Source organism: Stomoxys calcitrans, chromosome 5 (genome assembly GCF_963082655.1).
Source record: "Stomoxys calcitrans chromosome 5, idStoCalc2.1, whole genome shotgun sequence".
In the NCBI taxonomy this organism is placed as follows: Eukaryota; Metazoa; Arthropoda; class Insecta; order Diptera; family Muscidae; genus Stomoxys; species Stomoxys calcitrans.
Genome location: NC_081556.1, coordinates 95,477,108 through 95,502,411, shown reverse-complemented (window position 1 = coordinate 95,502,411; position 25,304 = coordinate 95,477,108). Strand labels below are relative to the sequence as shown.

The 25,304-nt window shown below is 37.8% G+C and overlaps 2 protein-coding genes across 2 annotated transcripts; one reads left to right on the top strand and one right to left on the bottom strand.

The window, feature by feature from the left end:
• Positions 1 to 274: 274 nt before the first annotated feature.
• On the top strand, positions 275 to 24,906 carry LOC106091763 (uncharacterized). Its single transcript, XM_013258406.2, has 3 exons — positions 275 to 715; positions 795 to 852; positions 24,280 to 24,906. Exons 1-3 carry the CDS (start codon positions 371 to 373, stop codon positions 24,573 to 24,575), a joined length of 699 nt encoding a protein of 232 aa, XP_013113860.2. The 5' UTR covers positions 275 to 370; the 3' UTR covers positions 24,576 to 24,906.
• LOC106091762 (aarF domain-containing kinase 1) lies at positions 8,890 to 21,299 on the bottom strand. Its single transcript, XM_013258405.2, has 3 exons — positions 21,051 to 21,299; positions 9,398 to 10,656; positions 8,890 to 9,323 (listed from the first exon to the last, which is right to left on the bottom strand). The coding sequence occupies exons 2-3, from the start codon at positions 10,601 to 10,603 to the stop codon at positions 8,982 to 8,984; spliced, it is 1,548 nt and encodes a 515-aa protein (XP_013113859.2). The 5' UTR covers positions 10,604 to 10,656; positions 21,051 to 21,299; the 3' UTR covers positions 8,890 to 8,981.
• Positions 24,907 to 25,304: the final 398 nt, after the last annotated feature.

The window sequence follows — 25,304 nt, the reverse complement described above, 5'->3', positions numbered from 1 at the left end:
ATTCGAAAACATTTCTATTTAAAATAGCATACAAAATAGATAAAAAGAAGAAATATAACGCTAAGTGTCTATGAGTTTGGCAAAATGATAAAAATAATGCTTGGGGTCTTAAATTGTTACATACCAACAACATAGATGGGCTACCGAAGCCATTTGTCGACATACATACGTACTATTTATCTATGAAATAATTAGGCAAAGCCTACGTAATGAGTAACTTCCCCCAAACAGTAGCAAAGTGCAATATCCAAAAAAAAAACATTTCACTTCTCAGTTGCAAATTTAATTCGGTCATGAGCACGCGTCTTGCGAAAATAGAAATTTTAAATTCGATATCCTGAAACGAAAAAGTTGACATTTTAAATAAGGAATGTTATCAACATTGAATGCGGAAATGCTTAACATTTCCACCATGGTTAATGCCACCATGGTTAATTCCACCACGGTTAATTCCACCTTGGTTCATTCCACCACTGCAGTAACTCCTTTAAGCTTTAATGTTACCACGGAAAAGAATTGGAATGTTACGGTTTATGGAAACTCCTCAACGAACTGGAATGGCACTGGTGATTGGAGTCCTTTTTATCCTATACCAGTACCAATACCGGTACAAACTCCCTCCTACAACTATGGCTATGGCTACTACTATACTTACGCCTACATTTACTATTGTCTTTTGTTGTTGCTGTTGATTGCCGCCCTGATTTGCATAAAGGTTTGTTGAGCTGCTTTGTTGAAAACTCTTCATTTGGGCTTAACTTCGCTTTTATTATTTCTTCTTTTTGTTTGTAAAGTTGGGTTTGAATCGACGTAGACAATTGCAAATTCAAGCTGCTGCCCTGCAAAGGAGAGGTAATTATAAAAAAGAAACCGACAATAATTTTGAAATCTTGGTATATTTTTTATTTGTGAATCATCCACCCCCATTGGGCACAATAGATTAGTATCTAAATTTTAAAGGCCAAAGAAACATATCTTTAAAATCAGTTGAATTTTTGTCTAGTTCTGAACTTTATATGGCATCTTGCGGTATGCGATTTAGAATAAGGTTGGGGTTAGGTTTAAAAGTGGGTCAGATATTAATCCGCAAAACAAGTAAAAAGGCATTAAGTTCGGCCGGGCTGAACTTTGAATACCTACCACCTGGGGTATATATGTAAACCACCTTTTGTTACAATCCGGTGAAAATTGGATAACCTAGGCGGCACCCAAAGTAAATTTTCTTTTTAGAGATTACTTTTTAGTTTTTAGAGCACAAAACAAGTCGATTACTGGCTTAGGGGTATGTCCATGGTGGCATGGGGCGGAATAATATCTGCACCCTCTTTTCAACCTAACCTAAGCACCCAAATTCGGCACGGACATTGAGTGGTCTTATATAATAGGTTGCCCAAAAAGTAATTGCGAATTTTTCATATAGTCGGCGTTGACAAATTTTCACAGCTTGTTACTCTGTATACTCTTGCATTCTTTCTTCTGTCAGTTATCAGCTGTTACTTTTAGCTTGCTTTAGAAAAAAGTGTAAAAAAAGTATATTTGATTAAAGTTCATTCAAGTTCATTAAAGTTCAAGTTTTATTAAAAATACTTTTACTTTCTTTTAAAAAATCCCAATATATGTTCACTGGGCAACCCAATATATGTCACTATTCAATTTTGTAGAACAAAATATTGGTCTTTTTGGCAGATATATCATATTATAAACCGATCTGAACCATATTGCAAATTTTTGTCTATGAACATTTCACTTAGGAACAGGGGCAAACTTCTCACATATCAATGAGTGCAGTCCGATTCGAAGTTTAAGCTAAATGATAGGAGGCCTCCTTTTTAAAGCCGAGTCCGAACGGTGTGCCGCAGTGCGACACCTCTTTGGAGAGAAGTTTTACATGACATAGTACCTCACAAATGTTGCCAGCATTAGGAGGGAAAAACCACCGCTGAAAAATTTTTCTGATGGTTTCGCCAGGATTCGAACCCAGGCGTTCGGCGTCATAGGCGGACATGCTAACTTCTGCGCTACGGTGGCCTCCGATCTGAACCATATTAAGGCCAGATATCGGAAGGCTCAGAAAAACTCACTGTTTCAAATTTCAGCAACATCGGGTAATAAATAAAGCTTTTATGGGATTCAGACCCTTTATCGGGAGATCGGTCTATATGGCAGCTATATCTAAATATAATCCGATCTGATCCATATTTAGGTCAGATGTCGGAAGGCTTATAATAACCCACTGTTTCAAATTTTAGCAAAATCGGGTAATAAATCAAGCTTTTATGGCCTTCAGATCCATTATCGGCAGATCGGTCTATATGGCAGCTATATCTAAATATAATCCGATCTGAACCATATTTAGGTCAGATGCTGGAAGGCTTATAATAACCCACTGTTTCAAATTTTAGAGAAATCGGGTAATAAATCTAACTTTTATAGGCTTCAAACCCTTTATCGGGTGATCGGTCTATATGGCAGCTATATCTAAATATAGTCCGATCTGTACGTTATTTGGTTCGGATGTCGGGAGGCTTAAAATAACCCACTGTTTTAAATATCAGCGAAATCAGGTAATAAATAAAGCTTTTATGGGCTTCAGTCCCCTTATTGGCAGATCGGTCTATATGACAGCTATATCTAAATATAGTCCGATCTATACCATATTTGGGCCGGATGTTGGGAGGCTTAAAACTGTGCACTATTCCAAATTTCAGCGAAATCGGATAAAAAATAAAGCTTTTTGTGGCCTTCAGACCCTTTATCGGGAGATCGGTCTATATGGCAGCTATATCTAAATATAGTCCGATCTAATCCATATTTAGGTCAGATGTCGGAAGGCTAAAAATAACCCACTGTTGAAAATTTCAGCGAAATCAGGTAGTAGTAGTAGTATCTTTATTCATTTCATTTTAAAAAAATAAATCGTACTTCGAATATTAGATTATGAAATAAGATATACGGCTTTGACTTAGTGTCGTCAGCCGGTAAATTTAATACAAACATTTGAGATTTGGTAAAGAGAACATTATGTTTAAATTTCATGTGAATTCAGTGATTATTAATTTTCTATACTTCAGTGCATTTTTTAAATATTTCACTAAGTTTATCCAATCCAAGGCTCCTCTGCCATCTAGAATATCTATGATTTCTCTGTCAGTTAAACTAATTTTGCCAAAAAATTGCATCCGGTATCCTCGCAGTATTGGGCATATTCCTAAGAAATGCTGAATGTTTTCTTTTGCTCGCATATTACATAATGTGCATTCGGTAATTTCATTAGAATTGGCAGTGTATTGGCTTCCATTGAGGTATATCAAATCGCATCTTGCCTTTAGTATCCAAGTTATATCATCTTCAGTGTAGCGATCGGATATATATTCAGAACCCCTAGTGTAGTCTAGGTGTTTATAAATTCTTTCGTTGCTTTGTGTTGCCTTCTGTTCATATTTTGTACGACTGCACGCATTTAGATGGTTAGTGAGCGATGTTATTATTCCATTCCAGGTAGTTTCATTGATGCTTGCATCGATTACGTGGATGTCAAACTCATTTAATTCTTTAACCCAGAACAGTTGTTTGTTCAGTAGAATTTTAGATAGCTGATGCGGTAGTCGATCTCGATTATATTTAAACATAGTTCTGCCCACGTATTTCATATGCAGTTGTAGCGTATATATATGACTATTTTCTATGCAGGTTTCAAGAGCGATAGCATAATTTGGGGTGTTTTCGGGTAGCTTCAGAACTCGTTTCAGAAAAAAACGCTGTAGCTTATCTACTTCTTCAAAATTTCCAAATCCCCAGACTTGTGCGGAGTAGGACTGTATGGATCTGCTAACCGCCAGATATAAATTCCATTTTTGGCTCAAGGAAATATCTTTCTTTTGAAGAAATGCTTTCCAAGTCATGTTTATTGCACTTTTTGCTTGAGCATTACGACTTTTAACATGCTTTTGGAATTTCATTTGCGGTGTAATTATAACACCAAGATAATTATACTCAGAAACAATTTCTATCGCTTCTCCGTGAAAATACCATTTTTCGTGGTCAGATAATCGTCCGCCGTTTCGAAAAATAATTATTTTGGATTTGTCCATGTTGACCTCCAGATTCCATTTTGCGCAATAGTATTCTAAGTTGGATATCATGTTTTGTAGTACCGTCTTGTCGTCGGCCAGAATTACAATGTCGTCCGCATATAGTAATACTCTTATGTTCAGCCATTCTATATTCAAGCCTCCTCCCAGACTATCATGTAGGTCGTTGACGTAAAGTGCAAACAGCAGTGGAGATAAAAGGCAGCCTTGTTTTACTCCCGAGATGGTATGAAAATAATCCGATAATTCTTCTCCTGTCCATATAGCTGATTGGGTGTTTTGATAGATATTTTCTATTATTGTAACAAATTTATTTGATATGCCCATTTCGTGCAATTTGTAGATAAGTAGGCTTCGGGATATCTTGTCAAATGCGGCTTTGAAGTCCACAAAAAATGCGTATACTTTTTCTTTTTTTGCCAGCTTAATGTGAACTATTGACGCTAGGTTGTATATGTTATCTGTAGTTGAGTACTTTTTTCGGAAGCCTGCCTGATATTCGACTAAAATATTTCTTTCCTCTATCCACAATTGCAGCCTTTCGTTAAGAACTCCCATGAATATTTTTGCTACAGAGTTCATGAATGATATTCCACGATAATTTTTCGTCTCATTTACATTGCCCTTTTTGTGAATTGGGAAAATTACCGTTTTGATAAAAGACTCATCCACTATTCCATTAGTATACATTGTGTTGTACACCTGTACTAGTTCCGAAATAAACTCGTCTGTAGCATTAACAAAAAATTCATAAGGAATCCTGTCCTCTCCTGGAGCTTTGTTTAGTTTAACCTTTTGTAACATTCTCTTTACTTCTTCGACCGTTATTTCCTTGTCTAATAAATGAACTGTGATAAATGAGGGAGCGTACAGAATATTCGACGTTGTCTGATCTGTATTGAGTAGCTTCATGAAGTAGTCTCTAAAAGATGACGCAGATATATTCGGGCCTATATGAAAGTGGTTATTATTAATCTCCCGTACTAATTTCCACCATTCTTTACTGTTTTTAATATTGTTGATTTGTTCGCTAATCATGCTGTAATAAGCCTTTTTGCTCGTTACGCATATCATTTTATATATACGTTGTGCTTGCAGGTATTGTTGTTTATTACATTCATTGCTACTTTTCTTAAATTTCCTCAAGCTTTTAAAGACTTTTTTCCTCGCCCAATGACATCTTTCAGTATACCACTTCTCCTTTGGCTTGTAGCTATGATTATCTGTGGTTACAGATGATTTTACTATGATGTCTGTCAGATCCTTAAGGTTGTGAACTTCGTGGGTATTCAAGACATTTTGAAGATTTATGTTCAGCATTGTTTGGTAGTTGTTTTTGTCGTTGTCTTTCCAAGAGAGTTTTGGTAAGAGCTTTAGTCTGTTTGTAACAGTTCCGTTTATATTAAATTTCATTTTCAAAGAAATGGGGAGATGGTCAGACCAAATGTTTTCTTCGACAGCAAAATTGTCCACATATTGTAGTAAACTGGAAGACATAGCACATATGTCATTAACCGACTCGCCAACCGTACTCACAAAAGTAAAGTTGCCATCTTCATCTCCTTTTGTCTGGCCATTTAGTATTACTAAGTTGTTGTCATTGCAGAACTCCAGATATGTGCGCCCTTTGCTATTAATTTCCTTATCCATCGATTTTCTTATCTTCATGCCTGCAGAGAAAGATTCTCTAAATAGCGAAACTATTTCTTGTTGACTGCTTCCAATGCGGATATTCATATCACCTATCATTATCACATCTTTGCATGGGTCTTCTTCAATTATTCGTTTCACTGCAGTAAAATCGTTGGTCCAATTTACACTGCGTAAATACAATGGTAGCATCCAGAATTTAAGTTGGCCTAGCTTTAAATATAATGCTTTTATTCCAGAAAACATAACGAATTCATATTGTAGATAGTTTCCCTTGATTGACCGTTTGATAGCTATCATTACCCCACCAATTGCTCTTCCATATCTACTTGCCCTTGTTGCATATACCCAGTCAATATCGTGATTTGGAAAATATTTCTCTGCTTGTTTAGTGTTTTCGATTGTGAGATGTGTTTCCAATAGAATAATTATATCAAAATCATTTAAAAAAGTGAAGAATATTGGGAACATATATTTGTTTGCCAAACCATTTATATTGTAAGATATTATTTTTAGCTCTAAATTACAATTTTTCTGCTCGACAGTTTGGCTAATCTGATTAGAATTTAATCTTAGTAGTTTTTTGACTGAATCTCATCAAAAATTGTGTCAAAGTTGGTTCTGGATAATTCTTCGCCATAGAGTTCTTTGAGAACTATTTCAGCATTCCTTTTTCCACACGTTAAAATGTTGTTGTTGTTCCATGTGAACCAATAATCTTTTATTTTCATTTTATCATCCCTTACTATTATTTTATGTTTTTTAGATTCCTGGAGAATATCCTTCCGTACTAAAAGCATTGCAACCTTGTTTCGCTGTCTTCTTGGACATAGATCTCGATCTACATAGATTGAAGTTCCGGATAAAAATCTTGTTTTTTGAAGTACTTCTGATGCAACAGTTTCATTATCGAATTCTACTACCACCGTTTGCACATTTCCTCGTTCAAATATAGTTTTAGCTGATTTTATGGCTGGTGTTATTTGCAGTTTTTCAGTGCACAGCTTAACAACCGGGTTTATTGCGGGTTTTTCGTTCACAATTCCCTTAAAAACAAGTTTTGTATTGCTGACCTGATTCTCTAACCATCTTATGCTACGGTCGTTATTCTCAATTTTATTTTTCAGAAGCTCTAATTCCATTTTCAATTTTGCATTTTCCGCCTTGAGATCTGAAATCTCTGATGTTGCCCATGATATGCCCGCCTTGACCTCCTCAATATCTTGTTTTGTTGGTAGATTTTGCAGTTTGTCTTCAAGCAATTCGCTCATTGTGCATTTCATCAGCTCGACTAAGTCGCTCACTTCCATATTGCCAACGGGTTTCTTCGACATATTTTGATATTCTGGCGATGTTTCCTGGAGTTTTCTTTTTGTTTGTTGGGTTGTCTGTAACAAAGTTTTCTGATTTTCTGACATTCCTTAATGACCAATAATTTGGTGGTTACTACTTTCTTGTTGATAAGATGTTACCAAAGCTATAGTCGGTTTTTATAATTTTCTGTAGTATACTTTTAGGGTTGTATATTTAATCTAATGCTGTGGTAGCAGTGGTGAATTTCTATTGCTAGTTATTTAAATCCAAACTCTGACTTTCTTTTACAATGTAAGCTCGGCCTCAAACGTAAAATACAACACTATCAAAACTGTCAAAACGTACCAGCTGTTTTCTGTTGTGCCGATTGCTGAATTTGTGCAAAACATTGACCGGTTAACATCAACAGATCTTCCTTCCAGTGATTTCACAATCTGTTTTACAAAAATTAAAACTTCTCGCAAAGAAATAAGCACTTTTCCGAACAAGGGCAGCCTCCCGAACTCGTCGCAAGATGCACAGCTTCCTGAAGTATGGATTACACGCCTCCTCCTTGCCAGAAATGTATCGGAACAGTGAACACCAGTCGAACTTATGGAGCCGCTCAAAAACACGTCTGCTCTCTTTAACAGTGATAGATAGAAATCAGGTATTAAATAAAGCTTTTATGGCCTTCAGGCCCTTATCGGGAGATCGGTCTATATGGTAGCTATATCTAAATATAGTCCGATCTGAACCATATTCACTTCAGATGACGGGAGGGTTAAAATAGCCCACTGCTTCAAATTTTATCGAAATCGGGTAATAAATAAAGCTTTTATGGGCTTCAGACCCTTTATCGGGAGATCGGTCTATATGGCAGCTATATCTAAATAAAGTCCAATCTGTACCATATTTAGGTAGGGTGTCAGGAGGCTTAAAATAACCCACTGATTCAAATTTTAACGAAATCGGGTAATCAATAAAGCTTTTATGGTCTTCAGACCCTTTATCGGGAGATCGGTCTATATGGCAGCTATATCTAAATGTAGTTCGATCTGAACCATATTGAAGTCAGATGTCGGGAGGCTTAAAATAGCCCACTGTTGCAAATTTCAGCGAAACCGGGTAATAAATAAAGCTTTTATGGTCTTCAGACCCTTTATCGGGAGATCGATTATGGCAGCTATATCTAAATATAGTCCGATCTGAACCATATTTGGGTCAGTTGTAGGGAAGCTTAAACTACTCTACTACTGTTGAAAATTTCAGCAAAATCGGATGAAAAATAAACTTTTTATGGCAATTAGACCCTTTATCGGAAAATCGGTCTATATAGCAGCTATATCCACATATGGTCCGATTTGGCCCGTTCAAGAACTTAACCAGCGTGCATCAAAAAGCTCAATATCTCAATTTTTGAAAGCTTTTGAGTGATTACAACAGACGGGCGGACAGACGAACGAACAGACGGACGGACAGACGGACGGACAGACACAGGGACATCGTTAAATCGTCTTAGAATTTTACGACGATCCGAAATATATATACTTTGTAGGGTTGGAAATTGATATTTCGATGTGTTGCAAACGGAATGACTAAATGAATGAATAAAAATGACATGTTCTATTTTGAGAAGCGATTGTCATAAGTTAGTTTTGTATGTATCACACGAGATGTACAACTGTACATGGGCAAAATTTGACATAAGGCACCTACACACCGTGTAATAGAGCCTTTAATTGTACACTCTACCTTTGTTCAAAAATTGCACCTTATTTGTCTTCATAAAAATGTTTTTGTTTTTTATATACATAAATATCATAGTACATGCATTTATATACATACATACATATAAATAGGTATCTAAGAAAAATTTACTTTATTAAAAAGCTATGACATTTTCATTTGTGCTACAACTTATTTTCCTAATTAATTCGTTTAATGTCAAAGTAACTCTTTGACGGCGGCCATAAAACCGAAATTGATTAAGCCCAAATATAAATAGTACAAATTTAGTTTAAATATTTCCCATTTTTCGCGCAGTTGGAGACCCAGGCGCTTTGACTTAGTTCTTGCCAAAGATTTCTCTTCCCCAAACGATGATAGTAGGCAGCACTTGGACATGACCCAAAAGGCAGTCATGCGATTTTGGGTGCCCAATGTGGACTCAATGCCACGTATTAAATCGTTGGTTTTCAAAATCAACAGCATCTGACGATCGACTTGTTCCAGAACATCTGAAATGTGAGGTAGTACGAGTGAGGTGTTGTTTTGTAGAGTGTCTTTCTGCAAAAAAAAAAGAAAGAAGGTTGAGAATTGCATTTATACGTTACGTTATTCAATAACTGAGATTATCTTACCTCATCCGTGGTGTATTTCACTTTATTGACTCCTTTCACTAGAGTATCCCAGGGTCTCCCTGTGACCATGCAAGCAAACAGACCATAAAGATCACCTCGAATTCCCAGATTTTGGGCATATGTTCGCATGGCAGTACGATCCACATTCAAAATACTCATCCACAGTTTGGAATAGTTGTAACGAAACTTATCAGTTAAATTGGCATAAAGTCCATGGTCGAGTAGAATAATTTCAACACCTTTGCCAGGTTGTTTGCGTACCAATATATTACCCGGATGGGGATCACTGTGCACAAAGCCGGTGTTGAATATCATTTCCGAATACAGTTGGCCAATTTTATTCGATATGGAAAATGGATCGATTTTATTCCTCCTTATGTATTCCAAGTCATTGACCTGACCGCCTTCCAAATATTCCATAACCAATACCCGCGACGAACAATAATCCCAGTATATACGTGGAACTTTCAGCCATTTGTACTTTTTGAATTGCTGCTGCACCTTCTCGGCATTCTTACCCTCGTTAAGGAAATCCAATTCGATGGGTAAATTCTTTTTCGATTCCTCCACCAGCCATTGAATTTTGAAATCGGGAAATATAAAGGCTAAGACCTTGACGGCCACTTCCATGGTGGCCATATCCACACGAGAGTTTCCCTTTACATAGGGATGTTGTACTTTGACGGCCACCACTTCGCCGGTTTTCAAGGTGGCCTTATGCACCTGGGCCAATGAGGCCGTGCCCAGCGGTTCCCTTTCGAAATTGTCGAAAATATCATCAACATTTTTCTTCAAGTCTTGCTTTATCACTTTGTGCAGATCTTCAATGGGATTCTGGGGAGCATTTGAGTGCAAAACTCTCATGGTTTGCACAAACTCCTTGGGCAGCAGATAATCCAAAGCTCCAATATGTTGACCCACCTTAATGTACACGCCTTTGTTAACACATATCAGCTGCAGTAGGCGTTCTGCTGCCAATGTATGGACTCGACTTTTCTCCGCCTTATATTCCGCTGAAGATTTATCCCATTCCCTATAGTAGAGCTCTCGTTTGTATGTGAGGGCAACATCGACCACAGCTACCGCCGAACGTCCCAGACGAACTATACCCAAAGCATTGACGTCATAATCATTGGTGTGTAAACTTAAACCCGTTCCAATGGCACTGGCGCCTATGACGCTGTATGTAAGGACACGTCTTATCATCTCACCTTTAGACGTCTTCAGCAGTTATGGCACTTTGGTGGATATTAGAGGCACTGAAATGGAAAAAGTGGAGAGGGAGAAATTTAAATATTCCTTTAATAAGGTGGAGGAGAACAACACTCATTTTACACAAAATACGATATTGGCATGATATTTTGTGTGGGTTGTTATTTGTCTTCATTTATGCCATAATAAATCTTTGTTATGTGAAGGAGCACAATTATGAATGTTAAACAGTTTCTTATACCCAAAACTATGTAACTCTCGCAGTATAGGTCTAAGTTTATATGTAGGTAGGTAGGTGCTTACACTAGGGTCATATCGTTTCTTATTTGTTTAGAGCATTTAAATAAGGCGATTCCCCAAGCCCCAAAAATCTGCCCGAATCGACTAAAATTTTGGATTTGTATCAGGCGGTTGCTATTGAAACCTCGACTGGTAGTCGATTCCCCAAGCCCCAAAAATCTGCCCGAATCGACTAAAATTTTGGATTTGTATCAGGCGGTTGCTATTGAAACCTCGACTGGTAGAGAGAGGCTGCGCCAGATACCATTAGACAACAAGCGATTGATAGATCTCATCTCATTATCACATGACTGCGGTTTGCCTATGGTAAAATGAGCCTGACTGTCTGATGTCTACTACTGAAACCTCAACTGGTATGGAGGCTACGACAAGCGATTAATCTGGTTAGATTTTCACAAAGCCTCCTGTATAGACCCTACTAGTCTTTGAATTCCTGCGATTTGCCTAGGTAATCGACCTTTTCTGGCAAAAACAGCCAACTCTCGAAAAAGAAAGAATACCTATGTTACGTCAGGCTGGATCATATTTGATTCAGGTGCCGAGAACGGGCTATATGCCAGCTATATTCAAATATTAGTCTCATATGACCCTTCAAGAACCTGCGTATAGAGAAAATACGGGTCTGTGCCAAATTTCAGCTCAATATCTCTTTTTTTTAGGGCTAAAGCGTAATTATGGGTTGCCCAAAAAGTAATTGCGGATTTTTTCATATAGTCGGCGTTGACAAATTTTTTCACAGCTTGTGACTCTGTAATTGCATTCTTTCATCTGTCAGTTATCAGCTGTTACTTTTAGCTTGCTTTAGAAAAAAAGTGTAAAAAAGTATATTTGATTAAACTTCATTCTAAGTTGTATTAAAAATGCATTTACTTTCTTTTAAAAAATCCGCAATTACTTTTTGGGCAACCCAATACAACAGACGGACGGACAGACACACGGACATCCGTAAATCGGACATAGACCTAAGCCAATGAACGGCTTGTTGTGCGCTCTACATAGTCAAAAGTAACCTCGAAGTAGTCCCAATTAGGATTTCTGCACTACTTGCACAATCCTCTATTGAACTCCTCTGTGTCCCTGCCTAAGTGCAGGAGTCTGTTAGCCACAAAAGTCGGGCAATGACATAGGAATGCCGCTACTATTCTGCATAAGTGCGCTTGTAGTCGTGTGTTTCGTAATGATACCGACAGCCATACTGACCTGTTTCCTACTGCTCTTCAGTATTAGCCTTGTCTTCTTACGATATGATCTCCCTATAGGATTTAGGTCATCCCACCGACTGTTTCAAAGCTCTACAGCGTCACATGTGCTTGACGCCCATGCCCTTAACTCAGAACGCGTTGCCCCGAGAGGCTTCGGATTCAACAAGTCTACTAACGGCAGTCCTCTGGCTCTCACCGTCAAATCGCCTACAATTTCATTCCTCCTTACTCCTTTACGGCCCGGCATCCAAAATATGCGGATTGTGTCTCTCTCTGATAAGGGGTTAATATCCTTCTTACACTCCACGACCATTCGTGACCTCACCCTGATGGCCATTTTACTGTCTGTGAAAATTTTCCTTATTCGACGTCCCCGCGTCAACACCGTACCACCTCAGACATTCCATGATCGCCCGGATCTTGGCCTCCAAGACCGTATTATGGTCGGGCAGTTGGATACAGATCTCAGTCCCTGGGTCCTCAATGTAAAACTCCAGGTCCACTCTGTCCTCTAACTTGGTTTCATTTGTGTAACATGATGTTCCAGATAATAATACCAGAGTTCCGTCTATCCAAGACTTTGCCGCTGGCACCAGTGTCTCGTACTTGGTCTCAAACTTAAGTGTTGTCTCCTCTTACATCCTATCCAGGTGTCACCCCGGCGCCTCGATTATACCGCCATGGTATGACCTGCTTCTATCCTCCATTCATTCTCTCATTACTTTAAGTCTCATAGCCGCAGTGCATAGCGAAAAACCCCTGTACCAGACATTTGATCAAAAGGAAAAGACTCGGAGACCCGCTCCATAGGTGTAAGCTAGCGGCCAAGGAGGAAAACCGTTGCTTTGATCAGTTGGGATGCACCAAGGAGGAATCGTTGATACCGCAAGTATCCAACGCGATTAGGAAGAGTGTTCCACAGCTTCTCTGATCATCGTTACATTAGCGTCAGCAAATGCAAATTCGCCCATGAATATTCCATAAGGAACAGGGGCAAATTTCTCACACATTAATGAGTATTGTCCGATTCAAGTTTAAGCTCAATGATAAGGGGCTCTTTTTTTATAGCCGATTCCGAACGGCGTGCCGCAGAGCGACATCTCTTTGGAGAGAAGTCTTTACATGGCAGAGTACCTCACAAATGTCACCAGCATTTGGAGGAGATAACCACCGCTGAAATTTTTTTTCTCATTCTCGCCAGGATTCAGCATTTGTAAAAATACTTAGACCTCGAAGAAAGAAAGAAGAAAGTGACTGGGAGAATGTTTCGAATGCCTGAATATACTCCAGGCTTATGACACAGCATTGAGTTGAGTTACCGGGCATTTATCTCCATTTTGAATGCATCGCTCTCCTGATTATACTTCTTGAGCCTCTACAGTACGCAATTTGTATCCGAATTGGCTGACATTTTGCACAACGACTTCTCCTATGACTTCCAACAAATAAGACAGTGACGTGTTATGACGGACACAATGACTGAGACGTCTGTTCTAGCCAATGACAGCACATAGTTTTGGAATGCTCACAGCCCCCCTTTGTGAACATCTATCATTCGTTGTCCTTCGGGCCTGGTCTTGAAAACTTAGCTTACATATCGCTAGAGGCATACCCACAAATGCCAGTATCCCTGGAATGTGTAGGGTAGATCCTAGTCTCGCTTTACAATTCCCTGGGATATCTCTGTGGCCTGGCACCCAGAACTGGTGAATTTTGAACTGTTCAGCCATCTCATTAAAAGAGATCTGCGACAGTCGAGGGCGGTTTTTGTGTTCAGAAATACCTTCTCCAGCGATTTAATGGATGCCTGGCTGTCTGAAAAGATATTTATGTCAATCGTCGTAATGACATTATATCTTAGCCATTCCACCACTTCCTTAATTGCAAGTATCTCCGCTTGATACACACTGCAGTGGTCGGGTAACCTTTTCGATATGACCAGTTCTAGATCTTGAAAGTACACCCCAAATCCCACCTGGTCGTTTAGTTTGGAACCATCCGTATAGAAGCCTATGTAACTTCTGTTACCAGGGATATCGTAGTTCCAATCGGTTCTATCAGGAATAGTGGTACATTTCTTTTTATCAAAATGCGGCACAGGTAGGGTGTAATCCACACTGCCTGGAACATCGGATATTGTATCTAGTATAACACAGTGTAGACGTAGACGCCACATGACCAAAGAGAAGAACCCTTAAAATCACGGCAGTGGTCGCTGCAATTTGAGTAGCTACAATGTCCAGAGGCATAAGATGTAATATTAAATTCACTGCTTCAGATGGTGTCTTTCTCACTGCGGCTGTGATACACAAACAAGCCATCCTTTGGATCCGGTTGACTATTGAACAGTAGGTGAGCTTTTGAAGCGCCGTCCACCAGACCACAACACCATATAGCATTATAGGTCTGACAACTGAAGTATATACCCAATGCATGACACGCGGCCTAAACCCCCAATTTTTGCCAATGGCTCTCTTGCAGGTCTATAGGGCAAGAGTTGCCTTTCTTGCCCTTTCCAAAATGTTGGATTTGAAGTTCAATTTCCTGTCCAGCAAAACACCCAAGTTTTTTTTCGCTTTCTGTAAATGGAACATTCTCTCCATCCAAGGAGACAGGTTCCACTGTAGGCAACTTGTATTTCCTGCTGAAAAGAAATAGTTCTGTCTTGCATGTTTTTATACCTACAATAGACCACCTTCGGTAGCCCACTTTGTTGTTGCACATAGAGCTTGCTGAGGTATAACCTGATATAGCTCCCACATAAAACGATCTCCTGTTTGTACATCTTGACACCTAGAGGGCGCATTACTTTTCTGATTGAGCTGAAATTTTGAACAACAACTTCTCCTCTTACCTCAAATATATGTGTTTAATATCTGAATGGTCCATCACCTCATATATAGCTCCGATATAAACCCATCTCCAGTTTTTTTTTTCTTCTTGAGCCCCTATGGGGCGCATTTCTTATACTTCCACTATGGTCTCCAACATCCCAACCACGAATCGGTCCATAACCTGATATGGCTCCAATAGCAAAGAAATTCTTATCCATTATCATTTGTTTGCCAGTAAAGAGATGCTGGGCAAAGAACTTGAGATTCGTGGTGGAGGGTATAAAAGATTCGGTTCGGCCGAACAAAGCACGATTTTATTTGTTATAAATTAAAAAATATTCGGTAATTTTCCCATGAAATCTTTGCCAGTTTCTATGTCCAACCAAATAACAATTAAAAAGCAAGATTTAAAAACAAAAATGCGTTTGAACTTCACCACATACATAATAGGTTCATATTATGAATGCAAAATAAATGTTGACCTTAAACTTGCTGTTTACAAATAAAGAAAACCCGGCATCTGCCTAGAAAGATACAAAGATTTAATTTATGACCCCCACCAACTTTTTTATAGCCCAGTTCATCCATAATTTATTTTCTGGTGTTGTGTGATGTTAGAATTCAGCGTTTTTTTTAATTTTATTAACAACTATAAAGTACGGCCTTTTGAACTACTTTTAAAAAATTTAAAGTATCTTATTTGATGAATTAAATTTTTATACCCTCCACCATAGGATGGGGGTATACTAATTTCGTCATTCTGTTTGTAACACCTCGAAATATGCCTCTAAGACCTCATAAAGTATATATATTCTTGATGGTCATGACATTTTAAGTCAATATAACCATGTCCGTCCGTCCGTCTGTCTGTCGAAAGCACGCTAACTTCCAAAGGAGTAAAGCTAGCCACTTAAAATTTTGCACAAATACTTCTTATAAGTGTAGGGATTGGGATTGTAAATAGGCCAAATCGGTCCTTGTTTTGATATAGCTGCCATATAAACCGATCTTGTGTCTTGACTTCTTGAGCTTCTAGAGGGCGCAATTCTCATTCGTAGTAGTGTTTTGGTATCACTTCCAACTGTGGTAAGTATGATTCAAATCGGTTCATTTTCTGGTATTGCTGTCATATGAACCGATCTTGGGTTTTGACATCTTGAGCCAATAGAGCGCGCAATTCTCATCCGATTTGGCTGAAATTTTGCATAAGGTGTTTTGTTATGACTTCCAATAACTGTCATATAAACCGATCTCGGATCTTGATTTCTTGAGCCAATAGAGGGCGCAATTCTCATCCGATTTGGCTGAAATTTTGCATGAGGTGTTTTGTTATGTCTTCCAATAACTGTGCTAAGCATGGCGCAAATCGGAACATAACCTGATATAGCTGCCATATAAACCGATCTCGGATCTTGACTTCTTGAGCCTCTAGAGGGCGCAATTGTCATTCGATTCGGCAGAAATTTTGTACAACAGCTTCTCTCATAACCTTTAACATACGTGTCTAATATGGTCTGAATCGATCAATAGCTTGATACAGCTCCCGTATTAACCGATCTCCCGATTTTGTTTTGCTTCTTGAAACCCTACAAGGCGCAATTCTTATCCGAATGAACTAAAATATTACACAATGACATCTACAATGTTCAGCAATCCCATGGCAGCCGGTTGTACGTACCGGATTGACCCGATGGAGTACTTCTTCGGCAAGGGCTGCCGCCTCAGTGTACAATACACTGCTACAACAACAACAATGTTCAGCATTAATTTATGGTCCGAATAGGACTGATATAGCTCCAATAGCATAACAGTTCTTATTCAATATTCTTTGCTTGCCTAAAAAGAGATACATTGCATAAAACTCGACAAATGCGATCCATGGTGGAGGGTATATGAAATTCGGCCCGGCCGAATCTTATTTGACTACCTAAGTTTCCATAGGTCTAAACTCCAATTCGATTTGGTTGTTATTGTAGTTGCCGTCAAATTTAGGGATATAAAATGTAAGACGATTTTCGTTTAAAAATAAATTTAATTATATTTAATTCCGTACAGTTAAATTACCTTTTCTTTTCACATTTGAACACATTCATCATTTTGGGCATTAAAAAAAAGTTTGTGTTCAACAATAAGTAAGAGGTTTGTACAATAGATAAATAGCAAAATTGCTTCTTTTATTGACATAGCAACTGAATTTTTATAGTAACACTAAACCCAACATTAATTGTTCAAATTTAAAAAAAAAATCCTTTTATTGGATTGCCCAAAAAGTAATTGAGGTTTTTTTAAAGAAAGTAAATGCATTTTTAATAAAACTTAGAATGAACTTTAATCAAATAAACTTTTTTCTAAAGCAAGCTGAAAGAACCAGCTGATAACTGACAGAAGAAAGAATGCAATTACAGAGTCACAAGCTGTGAAAAATTATGTCAACGCCGACTATATGAAAAATCCGCAATTACTTTTTGGGCAACCCAATATGAACCAAGGTATAGGTATTTTCGTTTTTGTGTAACTGAAATATTCATTAAAAATTTGAAAAAAAAAACATGTAAACTGAAACATACAATTAACAGAGAATGCTTGCTACAATATTGCAATATATCTATGTATATATACATACGTACGTACATTTTATTGTACAACTTCTCATTCAGTTGAATTTTAACCACTCTGATACAAAAATTCAGCCAAAAACTTATTTTGCTAAAGACGTGCACTTCATATTTAAATATTTGATAATCGAACATAACATTTACCCATCTGTTAAGTTACATATCGATGTATGCGCATATTTGTGTGTGTGTGTGTGTACATCTGTCCATACAAATATTCTCTAAAAATGCTTTGGCACACTGAATGACATTCGATGGCCAACAAATTGTTTCTCATTTAGACATTCTCTACTCTCGCAAATGAATGGCTAAAAAAGTGTTGTCAATATAATCAACATATACATATTTTACATTAGAGTGGGTTGGAAAAAGGCAGAAAGCAAAACCACTGGCCATTTCGAAATATCAATTTTCAAAGACTATATAATGATCAGTTGTTATCACGGCACAGCTTTCAAAATATAACATATTAAGTTCACACACATGCGCATTAGGGTGATGGCTTTTTAAGTTTTATTCTCAAAAATTATATCCTCTTGCACGAATGAATGAACTTTTGCCTATTTATGACAAAAATAAAATGTATTCCATTTAAATATTAAAAATGTACCGCAGAAACCGTTTTGAAATGAAATTTTTTTAATCATTTTGTGCGTGCGGTTTTTGTTTATCGTATCGTCTTATATTTACGATTTTGTCTTACCTTAAATAAAAACTCATCAAAATATGATACAGGGAAACTGGGTTGTATGAAAGTCATCACCCTTATAAGTAGTCAACAAGGATTATTTACATGTTTTTTTGCCCGTTAGGGCGAGATCATTAAATTTTACAATTTTTGTTGTATTTAAATCGTATTAATTGCGAAAACGCATCTATGATACAATTACCACATTAACCAAGCTCGACAACCCTGCTTGTTAGCTGTACTTTTTTCCAATGCATTTGTGTAATGGCAGACATTCTGTCTGTGGTAAATTAAACTTTCTTCCGTACCACACATGATTTTGTGCATTTGTTGGAAGTTGTATTGATGGCTTCGAACGCCATCAATTCGAACCGTGGTCCCAGGTTCGAATCCTGGTCGGGCTCTGCCGAATTTAAATTTTTCAAGTTTTTTTGCCTGTTAGGGCGAGATCATTAAATTTACAATTTTTGTTTGTTTCTCTTCTCAAACTACTGTTTTACACGACAAGTCAATTTAGAACCTTGTTCATTAAAATGACTTTAATATTTTTTTTCTCAAAAGTTATTTCCTGTTGGACGAATGAATGAACTTTAACCTATTAAACTCTAAAATAACTTTTATTCCATTAAAATGTTAAAAAAGTCAGACACAAACCACTTTGAAATTAAATTTTTGTGAAATTTTTTTAATCATTTTGTGCGTTTTGTTTTTTTAACAAATCACCTTATATGTAAGATTTTATCTTATCTTAAATAAAAACTCATCAAGATATGATAGAGGGATAGGAGGTTGTAAAAAAGTCATCACCCTTATGCGCATACTAGGTTCTTCAACTGGACCAATTTGAAAATAGCTGCCATATATTCCGATCTCCCGACTTTCGGTGTTAGACTCATAAAAGGAAAATTTATTAACCTATTTCGCTAAAATTGGGAACAGTGATTTTTAATAGACCCCTCGACATTTGCAACGATTATAGTCCAGATGGCACCATGTTTAGATAAAGCTGCCATCTCCAAATATTTTGAATGCACTGAAATCTCCCTCGATATCTGTAAAGAATATGGTGCAGATCGGCCATATTTGGATTCAGCAACCGATCTCCGATTTTGGGGTTTAAACTTATAAAAAGCAAATATTACCTGCCAAACATGACGATTTTTGCTTTAAAATCTCTGTACTGTAAGTTGAAATTTTGTCAGTATATTAAATATGGATATATTCGGTGATTTTATTTAAATTTATAATAGTGAACTATATCGAGCAATACTCATTATTTGTTCTTTTATAAGTCTTCCACCTACCGAAAATTGCAAAATTGGTATGAAAAAGTCGAAATTTCGTGATAATCTAAAGTTGTTTTTATGGAAAAAGGAACAAGAAACTGAGGATATGACCGATTTTGTGCTACATTAGGGTGCTATTGTGAGAAATTACTGAGATTGAGTCCAAAGGCCATTTTCCCAAAATTTAACATCATATAAAAGTTTCTGGTGACGATTTAGGTACCTTAATTTTTAAAGATGCACTCCCTACGTGTAAGTTTCTAAAGTTTCTACGTTGTTCTAAATGTCTGGGTTATAATCTCAGGCGGACTTAAGACGAGTTGTTCTCGCTATCATTTTTCTAATTTTGTTTTATTCCACTTTCGTATTGGGTTTGGGGTTTTAATGTGGATTATGTCAATGAAATAAAATTGGCCAAATAATGAGGGCTCTACAAATTTTCTCACGAATATACCACAAAGTTCAAAGGGTAGACTTCCTCATAAAAATGAGTGCTGTCACTGATTTACAGTTCTCAGCAAGGTGAAAAAGGTTATCCGTAGTGTGGAACAAAAAAAAGGAATTGCTAACTCGAATAATGCTGCTGACGAATTTATATTTTTTTTTTGCATATTTATCGTAATCTCCTCCTTGGTACCTTTCATTTGATACCTATATTGCCTATGTTAACAAAGTGCTTAATTCTCAAGACCTCGTAGATACTTCCCGGGTCCAATTTTTATGCATGCATATTCATAATCTACTCGACAATACCTTTCATTTGATACCCATATTGCTTAGGTTGGCTTACTTAGCCCCAAGAGGGTTTTTTGGCCCCTCGGGGGCCCAAGGGCCAAGGGAGGTGCGCCCTATAAAGTGCATTTTTGCCCATTATTCAATACACATTGACATTTATCTTTTGATAATACAGCTGTTTACTTATTTTACATAATTACTTGTATTTATTGCTATAATATAAAGATTTTTATTGTCGATTACATTTTTTTTTTTTGAGGAAAAAGCTTGATATATACTTTATGGACTGCATATCCAAGTTTTCAAGGTGTAAACCATGAAACAACGATATAGTATGAAAAAATCACTTTTAGCGTTTTTTCTTTCACTTGAAGTATTGACCACACTATTCACTCACTCACTCCCATATGTTTCTCTTCAAGGTCCACAACAAGTCTTGTTATTGTTTACATGTTTCTTGAATAAAATCTTTATATTTGCACTAACTTTCACTATTGGCCGTAGTTAAAGAAAAGAGTAACAATTCAGGAGCGTGGTAACGCATATCAATGAAATTATTTGCCACCAACAAAATCGACACGCACGGAAGAATGAATGAATGACTGATGAAATCGACGAGTTTTGTGATTCAATTAAAAGAATTTCATTGTTCGGAGAGTGTAGTGTGTTTTTCATTTAAACGAGTGATGCCTCTATGACGTGTTGCCCATATAAATATTATATAAATGCATTAACATTGGAAACTTTTATATTTTAAGATTTCTTTTTTTTTAGTTTTTACCTTTTATTAGCACTATTTTTTTAAAAAAAAATCTTAAAAACCACGTGTTGGATGGGTTGTGGGCATGAGATTTCTTGTTTTTCCTTTATCTTTATTTTATTTGTGTTGTCATTTTCAATGTTTCGAAACTATTTTCAATGTTAAACAACTACCGCTCACTGGCCACGAAAAACGTTGCGCCCCATCGGCGGGAGATTAAAGACTGTGTGGCTACATGTGAGCAAGCATTGAAAATAGCAGTTCGCGCGCAGTTGAGAAAATTATATGTTGACAGTTGTGAGTGCACAGAAAAAAACAATGACGAAAATTTGTTCAAAGTAAAATGTGATTGAAAATGAGAATGTTTTCAATAAAAAAAATTAATGGAATCAAACATTTTTATGATTGAATGCGGATTTCATTTCAATTACAATTGAAATGTGTGATTGAAATTTTGCAAATTTTAAACTAAAAAATTAATTGATTCAAACATTTTTTAATTGAATTTTATCTTTTTCAATTAAACAATAAGTTCTTTCAATAATTTTGAAAGACTGTTATGACTGTCCGTTATTGAAAAAGACTAGAAGTTCGAAATTTTGATAAATACTTTATACTATAAAGAAGATACAATAGAACTCCCAAAAATTATGGTGTATTCAACAGAGGGCGGGTGGCTTGAATTTTTATCCGGATTTAGTGGCTCGATCATCTGTTTTCCCTTCATCAAATCAGCAGACGAGAGCCTTAAATCCGGATTTAATTAGCATTGTAAAGGCAACCCCTCCAACTTGTACATGAGGCAACTCCGCATGTACAAGTTGGAAAGTTACGTCGTGGATGGTGATAGTGATTCTCTGGGCTCTGGGCAGATGTGTTTTTTGTAAAATGATCGAAAAGGCACAAGTTAGCGTCGAATCGCTTATCTCTGTGGCTAGGAGGAGCGCCCCGAGGGATGTATTGACTGCTATTCTCGATCGAATGCCTTTGCCACTATATGCTCGATGTGTGACAACAAAGAGACTGATGGGTTGATTATGGATTGCAACTGGTAAAAAGTATTTAATTTAATACAAAACTGAAAATTTCTGTAACTAATTTGGAAGTTATTTACTTACTTACGCCTCAGTAGTTTGGTGGACAGCTATGAAGAAAAAGTGCAAGATTAGGACCATACAACAGGTTCAGAGAACATGTTGTCTTGGCATAGGCGGAGCGATGAGGACCACGCCCACTAGGGCACTGGAGACTATTCTAGATATCCGACCCATTGACATACAGATTAAGTGTGAGGCAGCCACTGCGGCTATGAGACTTAAGGCGATGGGAGAATGAATTGAGGATGGGAGCAGCTCACACCATCTCGGTATAATCGAGGCGACGATAGGAAACCTGAAAGGAAGGGAAGAGGATTCCGATTGGATACCTGAGATGAACCTTGAAGTCGAGTGCGAAGCACTGCTGCCATCGGGACAGTCTTGGATTGATAGAATCCTAGTATTGCCATCTGGAAGATCATGTTACACGGATGGATCAAAGCTAGGGGACATAGTAGGCCTGGGGGTTTATATTGAGAACTCAGGGACTGAAATCTGTTTTAAGCTGCCTGACCATAATACGGTCGTGCAGGCGGAGATCCGGACGATCACGGAAAGTGGTGTGGTGCTAACGCGAGGACGTCGAGTGTGACCATCTTTAACGACAGTAAAATTGCCATAAGGGCAATAACAACCAGGACGGTAAGGTCACGAACAGTCTTGCAGTGTATGAAGGAGATTAACACCTTCTCTGAGGATGGCAAAATCCGCATCGTTTGGGTGCCGGACCATAACGGAGTAAGGGAAAATGAAAGGACAGACGGTTTGGCGGTGAAGGCCAGAGGACTGCCGTCAATAAACTTGATAAACCCGAAGCGTCTCGGGTCGACGCAGTCCGAGTTAAGGGAGTGGGCAAGGAAAACACATGCAACATTGTGGAACAGCGAAACGGTCGGTAGGATGGCGAAAATTCTATGGGGGGTCCAGATCGTGAGAATACAAGGCTATTACTGAAAGGAAGCAAGCAGGAGGTCAGTATAGCATTCGGATGAGAATTGCGCCCTCTAGAGGCTCAAGAAGTCAAGATCCCAGATCGGTTTAGATGACAGCTATATCAAGTTATGTAACGATTTGCGCCATACTTTGCACAGTTATTCAATGTCATAACAAAACACCCTATGCAAAATTTCAGCCAAATCGGATGACAATTGCGCCCTCTATTGGCTCAAGATGTCAAGATCCAAGATCAGTTTATATGACAGCTATATCAGGTTATGAACCGATTTGAATCATATTTAGCACAGTTGTTGGAAGTGATACCAAAACACCAGGTGCAAAATTTCAGTCAAATCGGACGAGAATTGCGCCCTCTAGAGGCTCAAGAAGTCAATACCCAAGATCGGTTTATATGGCAGCTATATCAAAGCATATAAATTGCAAATTTTGGCCATGAACATTCCACTAAGGAACAGGGGCAAACTTCTCACCTATCAATGAGTGTAGTCCAATTCAAGTTTAAGCTCAATGATAAGGGGCCTCCTTTTTATAGCCGAGTCCGAACGGCGTGACGCAGTGTGACACCTCTTTGGAGAGAAGTTTTACATGGCATAGTACCTCACAAATGTGGCCAGGAGGGAAAAGCCATCGCTGAAAATTTTTACTGATGGTCTCGCCAGGATTCGAACCCAGGCGTTCAGCGTCATAGGCAGACATGTTAACCTCTGCGCTACGGTGGCCCCGTACCAAAGCATATACCGATTTGAAATATACGTTGCACAGTTGTTGGAATTGATACCAAAACACCACGTGCAAAATTTCAGTCAAATCGGATAGGAATTGCGCCCTCTAGAGGCTCAAGAAGTCAAGACACAAGATCGGTTTATATGACACCTATATCAAAACATGGACCGATTTGGCCCATTTACAATCCCAACCGACCTACACTAATAAAAAGTATTTGTGCAAAATTTCATGCGCTCAGCTTTAGTCCTTTGAAAGTTAGCGTCCTTTCGACAGACATACGGACGGACGGACATGGCTAGATCGACTTAAAATGACATGAGGTTCAAAAATATATATACTTTATATGGTCTCATATGCATATTTCGAGGTGTTACAAACCCTCCACCCATCCAAGGGTGGAGGGTATAAAAAAATTTAAACTAAATATTAATAATATACTAAATAATATTTTTGTCTCTTCTCTTTTTTAGCTCGTCAACAAGCTGAAAGTGCTGGCAACTCTAACACTACTGCTACCGTAGGCGGCGAGAGTAGTTGCCAAATGGAAACCACCAAAGTTGCCGATTATCCCCCAGCTTACGATGACATTATTCAAGCCTCATCTGAAGTCAAGGTACCTATCCAGGATAATGCTACCAGCGCTGCAGGCAATCAAATCGTGGACAATGCCAACGCCATATCAACCATCACCATTGAGACAGATATTCCCAGCAATGTAGCAAACAACAATGTCAGCGAGAAGTCCAAAGACCCTAGCATAGTCTAAGGCCAAGTACACTGTCCCAAATAAAAACTATCAACAATATTTTATACCTATAAATAATACCAAAGCAAAAAACTATATTCTTGAAGACTTTTATATGGATATTAATCGTTATTGATATTTTGTGCTAGAAGTCTAGCTACTAATGATTCACAATCAATTTGGTTAAAATCTTTCTGAACTCTAAAATACGGTCGCTTTTACGTATTATTACACTATCATATATGTACATCAAACTGTTAAGAGATCTATAAACTCGCTACTTAACCATGTTAACAAAAAAAAGTATATCTCAGTTTTAGTTGACAATAAAAATAAAATAATAATAAAAATCATGGGGATTAAAGCAATTCTTTTATTTTTTACCCTCCACCATAGGATGGGGGTATACTAATTTCGTCATTCTGTTTGTGACACCTCGAAATATGTGTCTGAGACCCCATAAAGTATATATATTCTTGATCGTCATGTCATTTTAAGGTGATCTAGCCATGTCCGTCCGTCCGTCTGTCTGTCGAAAGCACGCTAACTTTCGAAGGAGTACAGTAAATGGGCGAAATCGGTCCATGTTTCGATGTAGCTGCCATATAAACCGATCTTGGGTCTTGACTTCTTCAGCCTCTAAAGGGCGCAATTCTCGTCCGATTTGACTGAAATTTTGTACATGATGTTTTGGTATCACTTCCAATCACTGCGCTATGTATGGTTCAAATCGGTTCATGTTTTGATATA